The sequence below is a fragment of the Mustelus asterias genome, chromosome 13 (genome assembly GCF_964213995.1).
Source record: "Mustelus asterias chromosome 13, sMusAst1.hap1.1, whole genome shotgun sequence".
In the NCBI taxonomy this organism is placed as follows: Eukaryota; Metazoa; Chordata; class Chondrichthyes; order Carcharhiniformes; family Triakidae; genus Mustelus; species Mustelus asterias.
In genome coordinates, this window is record NC_135813.1 from 94,113,198 (window position 1) to 94,130,953 (window position 17,756).

At 61.3% G+C, this 17,756-nt stretch overlaps 1 protein-coding gene across 1 annotated transcript in view; it reads left to right on the forward strand.

The window, feature by feature from the left end:
- The first annotated feature begins 318 nt into the window (after positions 1 to 318).
- fam222aa (family with sequence similarity 222 member Aa) overlaps positions 319 to 17,756 on the forward strand; it is a 205,463-nt gene continuing 188,025 nt past the window's right edge. The window contains exon 1 of the mRNA XM_078227286.1: positions 319 to 426. Within this exon, the coding sequence (XP_078083412.1) occupies positions 383 to 426 (44 nt within the window). The 5' untranslated portion in view covers positions 319 to 382. The remainder of the gene's footprint in view (positions 427 to 17,756) is intronic.

Below are 17,756 nucleotides of genomic sequence, written 5' to 3' on the forward strand. Positions count from 1 at the left end.
CATGTGAAGATCTGGGCTGGGGTGACATCAGAGGAATTTTAGAAGTATTTCTCTACCAAACACTTGAGGCAGATGACTCTCTTCACAAATCCTTTATTTTACTTTTGACTCTTGAACATGAAATTTTAGGATAGAAATAAGATGTGTGTGTACAATACCTCCTTCGCACCTGCTGGGATGCACCACTCGGCCGATTAGTCTCTTCCCCCCCCCTTCAGCTCCTCTCTATCGCGAGAGTGACCGGAATGAATGCAGCAAGGGTTCCGGTGCCTCTGCGCAGGCGTGAATCAATCCTCTGGCAGCGGCGCTTCATGAATGTGTAGTCCTCAGTCAGCTGCGCTATAGTCAGTGCAATGGGCTGCTCCAAGCGGCCGCGCTGCCCATGTCCTACCGCTTCGGCGCCGCAACAAAGATTCAAGAGGGCAGGTGAGTGGGAAGCAGTTGTTTTTTTGTTTTAAAAATGGTTAGATATATATATATATGCAGTTGTTGTTTGAGTGGGTAAGGTGTTTGACAACTGATCATCATCATGGTCGGAGACCCGGTTCTTCTCCCATTGGGGAAAGTGAGAGCGGCGGCAGCAGCGGCGACGGCGGCGGGGAGCTTTGTGAGATGGTGCCTGCCTGCCGTGGAGGGCAGCGCGAGCGCTGGCGGTTAGGAGGGGAGCTGAGCGCGAGCGCTGGCGGTTAGGAGGGGAGCTGAGCGCGAGCGCTGGCGGTTAGGAGGGAGGTGAGTGCGAACCGGGGGGGGGGGGGAGCGCGAGCCGGGAGAGGTGGCTGTTGGGGGGGGGGGGGGGGGTGCTGGTAGCGCGAGCCGGGAGAGGTGGTGGCCGTTGGCCGGGGGGTTGGTGGGGGGAAGCTCGAGAGGGTTGGGAGGTGTTAGCGTGAGTGAGCAGGTTGCAGGGGCTGCAGCAGCAACAGCGAAGGCGGCCCCGGGGGTGGGGATGTTGTAGGAGGAGATGAGGATGAAAAGGGGGGGGGGGGGGTGGTGTTATCCGAGCAAGTTCTCGGGATCCGCAGCTCGATCAGATGCGGGGTGTAGGGAGGGTTCAAAGAAGGGAGGACAAGAGAGAGGGTGTCGGCAAACGGCTTGGTGGGATGGTTTCTTTCTGCATCAAATGCACGCATGACATTAAAAAGAAAGACCTGAAATGTGTCAGTTTGCACTCTTGCTCCGCAATCCTTTTAGCCCCGAGTGTTTTCGTAGCCCATCGCAGACTTATTGTTTCATCTGATGTGCGTATGTGTACACATGTAAAAGGGACCCGTCTCCAGCTTAATCGAAAGGGAGCTGTCCAGAATTAATAATACTTATGAATCTGGATGCCTCTTTTACTGTTGCTGGCTTTGTGGGTACCAAGTCGGGATCCATGAGGAGGGGAACTGTAAATACGTCTCCTTTCATTTAATATCCCCCCACCACCCCCTCTCCCAACGCTGTCGTCATGTCAGAGACCAGATGCAAAGTTTAATAGATTTCCTCCTCCGGTTGAATGTCAAAAATGATAGAGACGCGAATTCCACCCCTCCTCTCCGATCGTAAATAATGTTGGTTTTTTTTTAATGGAGGTGTCTAACATGAAGCAGACCATTTTTGTTTTCTTTCAAGACATTCGATACTGTGCAAAATTTAATTTCTGGCTTCGCAAACATATTTTTGCATTCAGATGTAACTGTATATCGGCAGATCGAAATGGTGCCATTGCTAAATGAGGTTACTGCCCTTTCCATCATTTACATTCTTGCGAGTTTTTTTTCCTTGAGGTCAATATTGACTTCGACTTGATCGATAGGTGAAAGGCGGTGATTTCAACGAAGCGTTTCTGAATCATTCTGTAAATGTATTTTTTATTACTTTAAGGAGCGATCGAGACCTTTAGACGTGCAGGAAGGACAGCCGTGCGGATTGCTTTTTTTTTAGCGTTTCATATATTTTAAGTTCTATCCATTGCATTGAGTTCACCATTTTGTCAATAGACGTGCTGGGTTAGTTAGTGGGATCTGACTTCGTCTTGAGTTTTTTTTATTCTCTAGGGTTTTCACGCATGTTTACCTCGAGGAAGATGCTTCCCTTTCTTCAAAATTTATTTTAACGCTGCAGTTGAGTGAAAATCCATATTCTTTGTTAATCTAACGATTTGACTGTTTTTAGACTATGCACCTTTAGAAATTTTTACTTGGCAGCATTTTCTGTTCGTGCAAACATTTTCTGTTAACACCCATCTTTCATTCAAAGCTTATTAAATTGCTCTGCCTGTAATAGCAAAGTTAGACTGTGAAGTTAGTTGGGAGATTTGGACCTGCCTGAGCTTTTCATTTGTTTAACGGACACGTTGGCTTCAGAATAAATGGCAAGTTGAAGAACATATAAACATTTTCGCATTAGCATTCAAATAATTTAATACATTTTATCTTAAATAACTATTCTCTCTACGTCTTGTAGATAGCTCTTAAAATGTGCAAGAAAATACATTTTGCAAATATTGCGTGAAGTAAACTTTTTGTGATTTTTAACAACTGGAGGATGTAGGTTCTGTTTATCCCTCGGTCGCTTCCTCGGCTGTGTTTTTGATGCAATGGAAGTGCCTTCTACAGGCAAGTGGTTAGAATAGGCACACAACGCCATTGATCAGATTGCAAGAGGTGCTTTATAGTGCGTCGGTTGTCTCTTTTTAATAATGAGATTTTGTAAGCTGGTTCCTTTATATAATTTTTGTTTTTTTTTAATATTCCAGTGAATAATGCAATAGTGTATGAGGGAATAATGACATTGCAGTCGTCTTTTTTAACCACAGATTTTCACGCTACCTTTAACTTATTTAGGTTTATTTTCACTTTATTGAGACTGAATTATTTATTTTAAACATACATCTAGGACAGAGTGAAATGCTGCAATTTTATCTCTGGGTTTGCTTCACAAATGCAAACCACGTATATTATTTGCCTTACAACAGTGAAATAACTCATAGTCCATGAATTCATACAGGCAAACCCCTCAGCTGAATTTCTTAAGATAAAATCATTTTGTTATTTCAGATTTAAATATTTTAAAATACTCATGAATTATGGAAACTTAATTTAAAGGTAACAGCAGTATGCAATGTAAATAGCTATAATGGATTCGTTTTTGTCTGTCTTTTGTGTTCTACCCTGCTTCAAAACAATGTTCAATTGCTCAATGCTGAACATTAACTGGTTGGCTAGAATGTCAACATGTCATTGAAAATGCATCTATGTCAGACAAGCCCATGTGGTACAAGCATTACTATACGTATGGACATACATATTTGGTTTTGCCCCTACCCTGCTCACCACCTACAACCTAAGATGTAAAATATTTTATAAAGGTGGGGAAGAACTGAGTGCATCGGAGACTTTTTGGGGTAAGGTGGCAGAAGTGAAGTTCAAAGGATGGCAGGTTTACCAATAAAATGGATCAACCATGCATTTGAATTTTTTGAAAAGTTTCATTTTTTTCCTTGTGCTTGTTCTAAAAAAAAATTTGTTTCATTGTGTTATTTTTGGGGAAGTGGGGAGCAGCAGGTTAAACAATTTTAAAAATCAGTTTGTTCAAACTTCTTATCCCGATATAAAATGTTTATTTTTATCTCTGTGTAGTCTTGACTTCATTTTCAGGGTGGCATAGTGGTTAACAATGCTACCTCACCGCCAGGGACTGGGTTCAATTCCAGCCTCCAGCGACTATCTGTCTGCGTGGAGTTTGCATGTTCTTCCCGGGTTGGCGTGTGTTTCCTCTGGGTATTCTGGTTTCCTCCCACAGTCCAAAGATGTGTAAGTTAGGTGGATAGGCCATGCTAAATTGTCCCTTAGTGTCCGGTGGATTAGGGTAAATACATGGGGTTACGGGGATGGAGCTTGGGTGGAATTGTTGACGGTGCAGGCTCGATGGACTGAATGGCCTCCTTCTGCACTGTAGGATGCTATAATTGACCTTTTAACTGTTGAGTTCAAATTCATGTGGACCTTCAATTAAATTTTAGAGCAGAAGCTTGGTGTATTCTCCTTATGAAAATGACTTCCCCCTCCCCATCCTGCATTTTACAACAATGTTATATACAGCCTATGTATGAATAATACTGACTGCGTGTGTGTGCGCGGAGTGTGCGTGTGGGGGGTGGCGGAGAGGCGGAGTGTGCGTGTGGGGGGTGGCGGAGGGGCGGAGTGTGCGTGTGGGGGGTGGCGGAGGGGCGGAGTGCATGTGGGGGGTGGCGGAGAGGCGGAGTGTGCGTGTGGGGGGTGGCGGAGGGGCGGAGTGTGCGTGTGGGGGGTGGCGGAGGGGCGGAGTGTGCGTGTGGGGGGGGGGCGGAGTGTGCGTGTGGGGGGTGGCGGAGGGGCGGGGTGTGCGTGTGGGGGGTGGCGGAGGGGCGGGGTGTGCGTGTGGGGGGTGGCGGAGGGGCGGGGTGTGCGTGTGTGGGGGGCGGGCGGAGTGCGCGTGTGGGGGGGGGTGGGCGGAGTGCGCGTGTGGGGGGGGGTGGGCGGAGTGCGCGTGTGGGGGGGGTGGGCGGAGTGCGCGTGTGGGGGGGGCGGGCGGAGTGCGCGTGTGGGGGCGGGCGGGCGGAGTGCGCGTGTGGGGGCGGGCGGGCGGAGTGCGCGTGTGGGGGCGGGCGGGCGGAGTGCGCGTGTGGGGGCGGGCGGGCGGAGTGCGCGTGTGGGGGCGGGCGGGCGGAGTGCGCGTGTGGGGGCGGGCGGGCGGAGTGCGCGTGTGGGGGCGAGGGGGCGGAGCGCGCGTGTGGGGGCGAGGGGGCGGAGCGCGCGTGTGTGGGGGGCGGAGCGCGCGTGTGTGGGGGGCGGAGCGCGCGTGTGTGGGGGGGGCGGAGCGCGCGTGTGGGGGGGGCGGAGCGCGCGTGTGTGGGGGGCGGAGCGCGCGTGTGTGGGGGGGCGGAGCGCGCGCGTGTGGGGGGCGGAGCGCGCGCGTGTGGGGGGGCGGAGCGCGCGCGTGTGTGGGGGGGGCGGAGCGCGCGCGTGTGTGGTGGGGGAGGGCGGAGCGCGCGCGTGTGTGGTGGGGGAGGGCGGAGCGCGCGCGTGTGTGTGGTGGGGGCGGAGCGCGCGTGTGTGGTGGGGGCGGAGCGCGCGTGTGTGGTGGGGGCGGAGCGCGCGTGTGTGGTGGGGGCGGAGCGCGCGTGTGTGGTGGGGGCGGAGCGCGCGTGTGTGGTGGGGGCGGAGCGCGCGTGTGTGGTGGGGGCGGAGCGCGCGTGTGTGGTGGGGGCGGAGCGCGCGTGTGTGGTGGGGGCGGAGCGCGCGTGTGTGGTGGGGGCGGAGCGCGCGTGTGTGGTGGGGGCGGAGCGCGCGTGTGTGGTGGGGGCGGAGCGCCCTTGTGGGGGGTTGGTGGGGCGGGCGGAGTGCAGGGTTGGTGGGGCGGGCGGAATGCGGGGTTGGGGCGGGCGGGCGGAATGCGGGGTTGGGGCGGGCGGGCGGAATGCGGGGTTGGGGCGGGCGGGCGTAGAGCGGGGTTGGGGGTGGCGGGCGGGCGTAGAGCGGGGTTGGGGGTGGCGGAGAGCGGGGTTGGGGGGGCGGGCGGTGTGTGGGGTTGGGGGTGGGCGGGCGGAGTTGGGGGCGGGCGGGCGGAGTGGGGGGATTGTGCGGTTGGGGGGAGGAGGGTGCGGTTGGGGGGAGGAGGGTGCGGTTGGGGGGAGGAGGGTGCGGTTGGGGGGGGAGGAGGGTGCGGTTGGGGGGGGGAGAAGTGTGCGGTTGAGGGGGGGGAGAAGTGTGCGGTTGGGGGGGGGGAAGTGTGCGGTTGGGGGGGGGGGGGAAGTGTGCGGTTGGGGGGGGGGGGGGAAGTGTGCGGTTGGGGGGGGGGGGGAAGTGTGCGGTTGGGGGGGGGGGGAAGTGTGCGGTTGGGGGGGGGGGGAAGTGTGCGGTTGGGGGGGGGGGGAAGTGTGCGGTTGGGGGGGGGGGGGGAAGTGTGCGGTTGGGGGGGGGGGCGGTGTGTGTGCGCGCGCGGGGGACAGGGCGGAGAGTGTGCGCACGGAGGGAGGTGCCGGGGAGGGCGCGCGCGGGGTGGAAGCGTGTGTCGGGGAGCGCGCGCTTTTGTGAGGGGGAGTGGCAGGGCGCGCTAGCGCGCCTGTGGCAGGGGGGGGGGGTGCCAGCATGCGAGCGTGCGTGCGCGCGTGTGTGGTGAAGGGGGCCAGCGCGCGCGTGTGGTGAAGGGGGCCAGCGAGCGCGTGAGTGTGGGGAAGGGTGCCAACGCGCGTGCGTGCGGGGAATGGGGCCAGCACGTGTTTGGGGAATGGGGCCCCGCGTGGTGTGGGGAATGGGGCCCCGCGTGGTGTGGGGAATGGGGCCCCGCGCGGTGTGGGGAATGGGGCCCCGCGCGGTGTGGGGAATGGGGCCCCGCGCGGTGTGGGGAATGGGGCCCCGCGCGGTGTGGGGAATGGGGCCCCGCGCGGTGTGGGGAAGGGGGCCCCGCGCGGTGTGGGGAAGGGGGCCCCGCGCGGTGTGGGGAAGGGGGCCCCGCGCGGTGTGGGGAAGGGGGCCCCGCGCGGTGTGGGGAAGGGGGCCCCGCGCGGTGTGGGGAAGGGGGCCCCGCGCGGTGTGGGGAAGGGGGCCCCGCGCGGTGTGGGGAAGGGGGCCCCGCGCGGTGTGGGGAAGGGGGCCCCGCGCGGTGTGGGGAAGGGGGCCCCGCGCGGTGTGGGGAAGGGGGCCCCGCGCGGTGTGGGGAAGGGGGCCCCGCGCGGTGTGGGGAAGGGGGCCCCGCGCGGTGTGGGGAAGGGGGCCCCGCGCGGTGTGGGGAAGGGGGCCCCGCGCGGTGTGGGGAAGGGGGCCCCGCGCGGTGAGGGGAAGGGGGCCCCGCGCGGTGTGGGGAGGGGGGCCCCGCGCGTTGTGGGGAGGGGGGCCCCGCGCGTTGTGGGGAGGGGGGCCCCGCGCGGTGTGGGGAAGGGGGCCCCGCGCGGTGTGGGGAAGGGGGCCCCGCGCGGTGTGGGGAAGGGGGCCCCGCGCGGTGTGGGGAAGGGGGCCCCGCGCGGTGTGGGGAAGGGGGCCCCGCGCGTGCGCGGAAGGGGGCCCCGCGCGTGCGCGGGAGGCCAGCGGCTGTGTGTGGGAGGCCAGTGTGTGTGTGGGGGGGTGCGGAGTGTGTGTGTGGGGGAGCGGGCGGAGTGTGTGTGTGGGGGGGCGGGCGGAGTGTGTGTGCGTGTGTGGGGCGGGCGGAGTGTGTGCGTGTGTGGGGCGGGCGGAGTGTGTGCGTGTGTGGGGCGGGCGGAGTGTGTGCGTGTGTGGGGCGGGCGGAGTGTGTGCGTGTGTGGGGCGGGCGGAGTGTGTGCGTGTGTGGGGCGGGCGGAGTGTGTGCGTGTGGGGGGCGGGCGGAGTGTGTGCGTGTGGGGGGCGGGCGGAGTGTGTGCGTGTGGGGGGCGGGCGGAGTGTGCGCGTGTGGGGGGCGGGCGGAGTGTGCGCGTGTGGGGGGCGGGCGGAGTGTGCGCGTGTGGGGGGCGGGCGGAGTGTGCGCGTGTGGGGGGCGGGCGGAGTGTGCGCGTGTGGGGGGCGGGCGGAGTGTGCGCGTGTGGGGGGCGGGCGGAGTGTGCGCGTGTGGGGGGCGGGCGGAGTGTGCGCGTGTGGGGGGCGGAGTGTGCGCGTGTGGGGGGCGGGCGGAGTGTGCGCGTGTGGGGGGCGGGCGGAGTGTGCGCGTGTGGGGGGCGGGCGGAGTGTGCGCGTGTGGGGGGCGGGCGGAGTGTGCGCGTGTGGGGGGCGGGCGGAGTGTGCGCGTGTGGGGGGCGGGCGGAGTGTGCGCGTGTGGGGGGCGGGCGGAGTGTGCGCGTGTGGGGGGCGGGCGGAGTGTGCGCGTGTGGGGGGCGGGCGGAGTGTGCGCGTGTGGGGGGCGGGCGGAGTGTGCGCGTGTGGGGGGCGGGCGGAGTGTGCGCGTGTGGGGGGCGGGCGGAGTGTGCGCGTGTGGGGGGCGGGCGGAGTGTGCGCGTGTGGGGGGCGGGCGGAGTGTGCGCGTGTGGGGGGCGGGCGGAGTGTGCGCGTGTGGGGGGCGGGCGGAGTGTGCGCGTGTGGGGGGCGGGCGGAGTGTGCGCGTGTGGGGGGCGGGCGGAGTGTGCGCGTGTGGGGGGCGGGCGGAGTGTGCGCGTGTGGGGGGCGGGCGGAGTGTGCGCGTGTGGGGGGCGGGCGGAGTGTGCGCGTGTGGGGGGCGGGCGGAGTGTGCGCGTGTGGGGGGCGGGCGGAGTGTGCGCGTGTGGGGGGGCGGGCGGAGTGTGCGGGTGTGGGGGGGCGGGCGGAGTGTGGGGGGGGCGGGCGGAGTGTGGGGGGGCGGGCGGAGTGTGCGGGTGCGGGGGGGTGGGCGGAGTGTGGGGGGGTGGGCGGGGTGTGGGGGGGTGGGCGGAGTGTGCGGGTGTGGGGTGGTGGGCGGAGTGTGGGGGGGTGGGCGGAGTGTGGGGGGGTGGGCGGAGTGTGGGGGGGTGGGCGGAGTGTGCGGGTGTGGGGGGGTGGGCGGAGTGTGCGGGTGTGGGGGGGTGGGCGGAGTGTGCGGGTGTGGGGGGGTGGGCGGAGTGTGCGGGTGTGGGGGATGGGCGGAGTGTGCGGGTGTGGGGGGGTGGGCGGAGTGTGCGGGTGTGGGGGGGTGGGCGGAGTGTGCGGGTGTGGGGGGGTGGGCGGAGTGTGCGCGTGGGGGGCGGGCGGAGTGTGCGTGTGTGGGGGGTGGGCGGAGTGCGTGCGTGTGGGGGTGGGCGGAGTGTGGGGGGGGTGGGCGGAGTGTGGGGGGGGTGGGCGGAGTGTGGGGGTGTGGGCGGAGTGTGGGGGGGGTGGGCGGAGTGTGGGGGGGGGGGCGGAGTGTGGGGGGGGTGGGCGGAGTGTGGGGGGGGTGGGCGGAGTGTGGGGGGGGTGGGCGGAGTGTGGGGGGGGTGGGCGGAGTGTGGGGGGGGTGGGCGGAGTGTGGGGGGGGTGGGCGGAGTGTGGGGGGGGTGGGCGGAGTGTGGGGGGGGTGGGCGGAGTGTGGGGGGGGTGGGCGGAGTGTGGGGGGGGTGGGCGGAGTGTGGGGGGGGTGGGCGGAGTGTGGGGGGGGTGGGCGGAGTGTGGGGGGGTTGGGCGGAGTGTGGGGGTGGGCGGAGTGTGGGGGTGGGCGGAGTGTGGGGGGTGGGCGGAGTGTGGGGGGTGGGCGGAGTGTGGGGGGTGGGCGGAGTGTGGGGGGTGGGCGGAGTGTGGGGGGTGGGCGGAGTGTGGGGGGTGGGCGGAGTGTGGGGGGTGGGCGGAGTGTGGGGGGTGGGCGGAGTGTGGGGGGTGGGCGGAGTGTGGGGGGTGGGCGGAGTGTGGGGGGTGGGCGGAGTGAGGGGGGTGGGCGGAGTGTGGGGGGTGGGCGGAGTGTGGGGGGTGGGCGGAGTGTGGGGGGTGGGCGGAGTGTGGGGGGTGGGCGGAGTGTGGGGGGTGGGCGGAGTGTGGGGGGTGGGCGGAGTGTGGGGGGTGGGCGGAGTGTGGGGGGTGGGCGGAGTGTGGGGGGTGGGCGGAGTGTGGGGGGTGGGCGGAGTGTGGGGGGTGGGCGGAGTGTGGGGGGTGGGCGGAGTGTGGGGGGTGGGCGGAGTGTGGGGGGTGGGCGGAGTGTGGGGGGTGGGCGGAGTGTGGGGGGTGGGCGGAGTCTGTGCGTGTGTGGGGGGTGGGCGGAGTGTGGGGGGTGGGCGGAGTCTGTGTGCGTGTGTGGGGGGTGGGCGGAGTCTGTGTGGGGGGTGGGCGGAGTGTGGGGGGTGTGGGCGGAGTGTGTGGGGGAGGGCGGAGTGTGTGGGGGTGGGCGGAGTGTGGGGGTGGGCGGAGTTTGCACGTGTGGGGAGGTGGGCGGAGTGTGTGCGCGTGTGGGGGTGGGCGGCGTGTGCGCATGTGGGGGCGGGCGGAGTGTGCGCGTGGGGGCGGGCTGAGTGTGCGCGTGGGGCGGCGGGCGGAGTGTGCGCGTGGGGCGGCGGGCGGAGTGTGCGTGTGTGGGGGGCGGGCGGAGTGTGCGTGTGTGGGGGGTGAGCGGAGTCTGTGTGGGGTTGGGCGGAGTGTGTGCGTGTGGGGGGTGGGCGGAGTGTGTGCGTGTGGGGGGTGGGCGGAGTGTGTGCGTGTGGGGGGTGGGCGGAGTGTGTGCGTGTGGGGGGTGGGCGGAGTGTGTGCGTGTGGGGGGTGGGCGGAGTGTGTGCGTGTGGGGGGGTGGGCGGAGTGTGTGCGTGTGGGGGGTGGGCGGAGTGTGTGCGTGTGGGGGGTGGGCGGAGTGTGTGCGTGTGGGGGGAGTGTGGGCGGAGTGTGTGCGTGTGGGGGGAGTGTGGGCGGAGTGTGTGCGTGTGGGGGGAGTGTGGGCGGAGTGTGTGCGTGTGGGCGGAGTGTGTGCGTGTGGGCGGAGTGTGCGGAGTGTGGGCGGAGTGTGTGCGTGTGGGCGGCGTGTGTGCGTGTGGGCGGCGTGTGTGCGTGTGGGCGGAGTGTGTGCGTGTGGGCGGAGTGTGTGCGTGTGGGCGGAGTGTGTGCGTGTGGGCGGAGTGTGTGCGTGTGGGCGGAGTGTGTGCGTGTGGGCGGAGTGTGTGCGTGTGGGCGGAGTGTGTGCGTGTGGGCGGAGTGTGTGCGTGTGGGCGGAGTGTGTGCGTGTGGGCGGAGTGTGTGCGTGTGGGCGGAGTGTGTGCGTGTGGGCGGAGTGTGTGCGTGTGGGCGGAGTGTGTGCGTGTGGGCGGAGTGTGTGCGTGTGGGCGGAGTGTGTGCGTGTGGGCGGAGTGTGTGCGTGTGGGCGGAGTGTGTGCGTGTGGGCGGAGTGTGTGCGTGTGGGCGGAGTGTGTGCGTGTGGGCGGAGTGTGTGCGTGTGGGCGGAGTGTGTGCGTGTGGGCGGAGTGTGTGCGTGTGGGCGGAGTGTGTGCGTGTGGGCGGAGTGTGTGCGTGTGGGCGGAGTGTGTGCGTGTGGGCGGAGTGTGTGCGTGTGGGCGGAGTGTGTGCGTGTGGGCGCAGTGTGTGCGTGTGGGCGGAGTGTGTGCGTGTGGGCGGAGTGTGTGCGTGTGGGCGGAGTGTGTGCGTGTGGGCGGAGTGTGTGCGTGTGGGCGGAGTGTGTGCGTGTGGGCGGAGTGTGTGCGTGTGGGCGGAGTGTGTGCGTGTGGGCGGAGTGTGTGCGTGTGGGCGGAGTGTGCGTGTGGGCGGAGTGTGGGCGTGTGGGCGGAGTGTGGGCGTGTGGGCGGAGTGTGTGCGTGTGGGGGGGCGCGGGAGAGTGCGCTGGGGGGGGGCGGCGGGCGGAGTGTGCGGTTGGGGGGGGGCGGCGGGCGGAGTGTGTGTGGGGTGGGGTGGGCGGCGGACGGAGTGTGTGTGTGGGGGGGCGGGCAGCGTTTGTGTGTGTGTGGGGGCGGGCACCGTGTGTGTGTGTGATGGGGGGGGGCGGCGTATGTGTGTGGGGGCGGGGGCGGGCGGGCGGAGTGTGAGTGTGGTGGGGGGCCGGAGAGCGTGCGCGCGGGGGGAGAGGGTGTGGGGGTTTGCGTGGGTGCGGGAGAGCGCACGCGTGTGTGGGGGAGCGGCGTGCTTGTGTGAGGGGGAGGGGCAGGGCACGCCCGCGCGCGTGCGGGCGGGGGCCAGCGCGTGTGGGGGTGGCCAGCGTTCGTGCTTGTGGGGGGGGGGGCAATGCGTGTGTGGGGAAGGGGGCCGGTGGCGTGTGTATGTGAGAGGGAGGCCAGCATGTGTGGGGGGGGGTGGGCAGCGTGTGTTTGTGGGGGGTGGGTGTGCAGCGTGTGTGTGTGTGAAGGGGGGCAGCGTGTCTGTGTGTGGGGGGGGGTGGGGCAGGGGGTGGGCGGAGTGTGGGGGGTGGGCGGGCGGAGTGTGCGCGCGTGGTGGAGGGGGGGCGGAGAGTGCGCGCGTGGGAGGACGGGGGGCGGAGAGTGCGCGCGTGGGGGGAGGGGGACGGAGAGTGCGCACGTGGGAGGAGGGGTACAGAGAGTGCGCACGTGGGGGGTGGGGGGCGGAGAGTGCGCGCGTGGGGGGAGGGGGGCGGAGAGTGCGCGCGTGGGGGGAGGGGGGCGGAGAGTGCACACGTGGGGGGAGGGGGGCGGAGAGTGCGCACGTGGGGGGAGGGGTTGGAGAGTGCGCGCGTGGGGGGAGGGGGGTGCGGAGAGTGCGCGTGTTGGGGGAGGGGGGTTGGAGAGTGTGTGGGGGGTGGGCGAGCGTAGTGTGTGTGGGGGCAGGGGGGCGGAGAGTGCGCGCGTGGGGGGAGGGGGGGGCGGAGAGTGCGCGCGTGGGGGGAGGGGGGTACGGAGAGTGCGCGCGTGGGGGAGGGGGGTGCGGAGAGTGCGCGCGTGGGGGGCGGGGGTGCGGAGAGTGCGCGCGTGGGGGGAGGGGGGACGGAGAGTGCACGCGTTGGGGGAGGGAGGCGGAGAGTGCGCGTGTGGGGGGGAGGGGGCGGAGAGTGCACGCGTGGGGGGAGGGTGGGCGGAGAGTGCGTGCATGGGGGGAGGGAGCGTGAGCACGCGCGCGTTGGGGGAAGCGTGTGTCGGGGTGTGGGGTTGCGCGTGTGTGGTGGGGAGCGCGCGCGCTCATGTGTTGGGGCAGTGGCGCGCTTGTGTGAGGGGGAGCGCGCGCCCGTGTGAGAGGGGGAGCGCGCGTATGTGGGGGAGGGGGGGGGCCAGCACGCGTGCGTGTGGTGGGGGGGGCCAGCGCGCGTCCGTGTGTGTGTGGGGAAGGGGGCCAGCGGTCTGGGTGGGGAAGGAGGCCAGCGCGGGTGTGGGGAAGGGGGCGTGTGTGTGTGTGTGTGTGTCAGCGTGCATGTGTGTGGGGTAGGGGGTCAGCGCCCGCATTACCTGTGTGTGGGGTAGGCCGCGTGCCTGTGTGTGGGGAAGGGGGTCCGCGTGCCTGTGTGTGGGGAAGGGGGCCCGCGTGCCTGTGTGTGGGGAAGGGGGCCCGCGTGCCTGTGTGTGGGGAAGGGGGCCAGCACGCGTGGGGTGGGGGGGGGCAGCCTGTGTGTGTGGGGGGGCAGCGTGTGTGTGTGTGGGGGGGCAGCGTGTGTGCGTGTGGGGGGGCAGCGTGTGTGCGTGTGGGGGGGCAGCGTGTGTGCGTGTGGGGGGGCAGCGTGTGGGGGGGCAGCGTGTGTGCGTGTGGGGGGGCAGCGTGTGTGCGTGTGGGGGGGCAGCGTGTGTGGGTGGGGGGTGGCAGCGTGTGTGGGTGGGGGGTGGCAGCGTGTGTGGGTGTGGGGTGGCAGCGTGTGTGGGTGTGGGGTGGCAGCGTGTGTGGGTGTGGGGGGGCAGCGTGTGTGGGTGTGGGGGGGGCAGCGTGTGTGGGTGGGGGGTGGCAGCGTGTGTGGGTGGGGGGTGGCAGCGTGTGTGGGTGGGGGGGCAGCGTGTGTGGGTGGGGGGGCAGCGTGTGTGGGTGGGGAGGCAGCGTGTGTGGGTGGGGGGGCGGGTTGGGGTGGGCAGCGTGTGGGGGGGGGCAGCGTGTGTGTGGGTGGGGGGGCAGCGTGTGTGGGTGGGGGGGCAGCGTGAGTGGGTGGGGGGGGCAGCGTGTGAGTGGGTGGGGGGGGCAGCGTGTGAGTGGGTGGGGGGGGCAGCGTGTGTGTTGGTGGGGGGGGCAGCGTGTGTGTTGGTGGGGGGGGCAGCGTGCGTGGGTGGGGGGGGGCAGCGTGTGTGGGTGGGGGGGGGCAGCGTGTGTGCGGCGGGGGGGGAGAGAGCTTGGAGCTTGTGTGTGGTGGGGGGGTTGGGGGAGCTTGGAACTTGTGTGTGTGGGGCGGGGGGGGAGCTTGCCTGCGTGTGTGTGGGGGGGTTTGCGTGTGTGTGGGGGGGTTTGCGTGTGTATGGTGGGGTTTGCGTGTGTGTGTGGTGGGGAGTTGCGTGTGCATGTGGGGGGGGGCTTGCGTGTGCATGTGGGGGTTGCGTGTGGAGGCATGGGGGGGACGTGTGTGAATATCTGTGTGGGGGGGTCAGGGATGGAGTGTGTGTGGGGGGTGGGGATGGAGCGTGTGTGTGTTGGGGGGGTAGGGGTGTAGCGTGTGGGTGGGGGGCGCGGGGATGGAGTGTCAATGGGGGCGGTGTGTGGGAATGTCTGCGTGTGTGGGGGGGTTTGGAGCGTATGTGTGGGGGGTTTGGAGCGTATGTGTGGGGGGTTTGGAGCGTGTGTGTGGGGTGGGGTTTGGAGCGCGGGTGGGGGGGATTGGAGCGCGGGTGGGGTGGGGGGGATTGGAGCGCGGATGGGGTGGGGAAGGATTTGAGAGCGCGTGTGGGGGACGGGGGTGTTTGAGAGGTGGGGGAGGGCGGGGTTGGGTGTGAGTGCTGGGTGGGGGGGCTGGGGTTGTGCACCTAATGGCCTCCTTCAGCGTTGTGGGCGTTCTATTCTATTTAGGTATTCTAAGAATGAGAATATTTTATTCGGCTGTTTTAAGATCCCTAAGGATACCAAACCGTCTGAATCCTGAGAAATTCTTAAACATGTCCCCAAGACCAACAACAAAGTGGGGCATTGTGTTAGAAATGTTCAGGAAGTCAATTAACCTTTTATTCTGTTTTTCCAAGTTCTTATATTATTGGAAGTGATAACCCTGATTGGCAACAGTTGTTAAGTGCAAGTAAAACATGATACAAGCTGATGTCTGCACAGCACCATTACCATTATACTCTAGGTAGGAGCTTGATCTCCACGTAATCACTCCGGCTGTGGCAGTGAATGGTATGGTCTCTCTGTTGACCTTCTGTCTCACCTGACGAAGGGGCAGCGAGCGCTCCGAAAGCTAGTGGCTTTTGCTACCAAATAAACCTGTTGGACTTTAACCTGGTGTTATGAGACTTCTTACTGTGTTTACCCCAGTCCAACGCCGGCATCTCCACATCATGACCTTCTGTTTGCCAGAAGTTTTGAAGTCCTTTGCCCAATAAATGCTTTTTATACACATTATTTTATTAATTTGGAAACATTTTGATGCCAGGGCTGCAATCTCCGCTTCAGGGAGGTTTTAATTCTTAAACTTGATATGGTTTCTTCTTCTTCTTTTGTCAGTGAAAACCACAATTTTCCCACCAAGTCATGCTCTCGACTGCCTTTATCCAGGGTGCGTCATATAACTGGATGAAAAATATAACAATGGTATATATAACAATGAAATTCACTAAGTATACAGTCAATTATGGTAAACAACTTAATTCTCATTAACTAGCAAGAAACCCAAAAGAGAGATTTCCCAGGATTCTTGCAATGAAATAATGTAAAGGAAAATGGATGAACAGTGTGGTGCTTGAATGGTCAAGGAAGGTGCTGGCGTAAATAATTGGAGTATTTGGGGAGAAAATTGATTGAGGAATGTAGTTTCTGAACTGTATTATGTATGTGAATTCTGTGGCTGGTCAAATGGACCAAAAGGTGTTTTTCTTTCAGTGTTGTACATTCCTTTACTGTACAGGCCTAAGTTTTTGTGTTCTAAACTTGGGTAATTAAAAATATGTTTACGTAGAGTATTTTCTGAAACATTAAATTGTTTCAAAAATGTTGCAGGGTAATGCAGTAGATGAGACAACTTTGTAAGTACAGTGGAACCCCGATTTAACATGACCCGATTTTAGCGTGAATTCGGATATAACGCGATAAATCATTGGACCCTTTTTTTCCGCTAATAATTGGCAAATTTAGCACGACCCCACTTTTTTCACGACCCTGCTTTTATGGACCCCAACCATCGCGTTATAATGGGGCAGCACTGTATTGGAGTGCTTGTCCCCTTTTAAAATCTGTATTTAAAACCATTTCTACCTTGAAATTGAATTATAAATATATATGGCACTGCAGTATTTAAATTGTCTTGCTTATTTTGATTTGATTTATTATTGTCACATGTATTAGTATACAGTGAAAAGTATTGTTTCTTGCGCACTATACAAACAAAGCATACTGTTCATTGAGAAGGAAACAAGATAGTGCAGAATGTAGTGTTACGGTCATAGCTGGGGTGTAGAGAAAGATCAACTTAATGCAAGGTAGGTCCATTCAAAAGCCTGATGGCAGCAGGGAAGAAGCTGTTCTTGAGTTGGTCGGTATATGACCTCAGACTTTTATATATTTTTCCCGATGGAAGAAGGTGGAAGAGAGAATGTCCAGGGTACTTGGGGTCCTTAATTATGCTGGCTGCTGTGCCGAGGCAGTGGGAAGTGTAGACAGAGTCAATAGATAGGAGGCTGGTTTGCGTGATGGACTGGGCTACATTCATGATTTTTTGTAGTTTGTTGCAGTCTTGGGCAGAGCAGGAGCCATACCAAACTGTGAAACAACCAGAAAGAATGCTTTCTATGGTGCATCTGTAAAAGTTGGTGAGAGTCGTAGCTGACATGCTAAGTTTCCTTAGTCTCCTAAGAAACTAGAGGCATTGGTGGGCTTTCTTAATCATAGTGCCGGCATGGGGGGACCAGGACAGGTTGTTGGTGATCTGGGCATCTAGAAACTTGAAGCTTTCGACCATTTCTCCTTCGTCCCCACTGATGTAGACAGGGGCATGTTCTCCTTTACACTTCCTGAAGTTGATGACAATCTCCTTCGTTTTGTTGCAATTGAGGGAGGGATCATTGTCGTTGCACCAGTTCACCAGATTCTCTATTTCATTCCTATATTCTGTCTCGTCATTGTTGGAGATCTGACCCACTACGGTGGTGTCATCAGCAAACTTGAAAATTGAGTTGTTGGGGAATTTGGCCACACAGTCATAGGAGTATAAGAAGTATAGTTGGGGATTGAGAACACAGCCTTGTGGGGCACCGGTATTGAGGATGATCGTTGTTGTCCATCCTTACTGATTGTGGTCTGTGAGTTAGGAAGTTCAGGATCCAGTCGCAGAGGGAGGCGCCGAGGCCCAGACCACGGAATTTGGAGATGAGTTTCGTAGGAATAATGGTGTTGAAGGCTGAGCTGTAGTCCTAATAAATAGGAGTCTGATATAGGTGTCTTTGTTATCTAGGTTTTCCAGGATTGAGAGAGCAGGGCCAGGGAGATGACGTCTGCTATGGACTTGTTGCGGCAGCAGGCAAACTGTAGTGGATCCAGATAGTCCAGGAGGCTGGAATTGATTTGTGCCACGACTAACCTTTCGAAGCACTTTGTGATGATGGATGTTAGCACTACCGGACGATAGTCATTAAGGCACGCTGCTTAGCTTTTCTTTGGTACTGGGATGATGGTCGTCGTCTTGAAGCAGATAGGAAGCATATATGAAGAATGTTAAAATTATAGTGAAAATTTGAATACTAATTTTGCACTGGATAGAGCAAAAGAAGCAGTATGATCATATCAAAGCTGATTGTATTGTAAAATTTAGAATTACTGATAGAGAATGAATTTTAATTGTATCCTTGTATTACTAAATCTAAATATTAATGCAGGTATAACTAGTTTATTTATCAAATTGGTAATGAAGTCAATCTTTATGTACAGCATAGTGAGGAATGTCAAGTCTGAAGAGTATAGAAGTTCTTTAACTTTTTGTGTTACCTTCAAACGTTCCCAAATTGCATAAAAGTACAAGTATATAGGTACTTTAGACTTGGGCTACATTGTTGGAACATAGTGGGGAATTTTTTCTGTTGTACTATTGTTGTCATTGCATACCTTCCCAAACTTCATTGTCTCTCCTACTTCAAGACTTTCATTATAAACCACCTCGTTAACAAAGGTTTTTGAGGCCCCTCCTAAAATGCTTTTACTTGGCTCAATGCCCATTTTGTGTTTGATTATACTTTGTAAATCGTTTTGTGCCATTTTTCTGCATTTATAGTGTTATCTCAAAGTTGCTGGTTTCATATCTAGGTGTTTTGGAGATTATGGTTCCACCCACACTAGAGGTAGAATTAAGACTGTCTTGTCGAA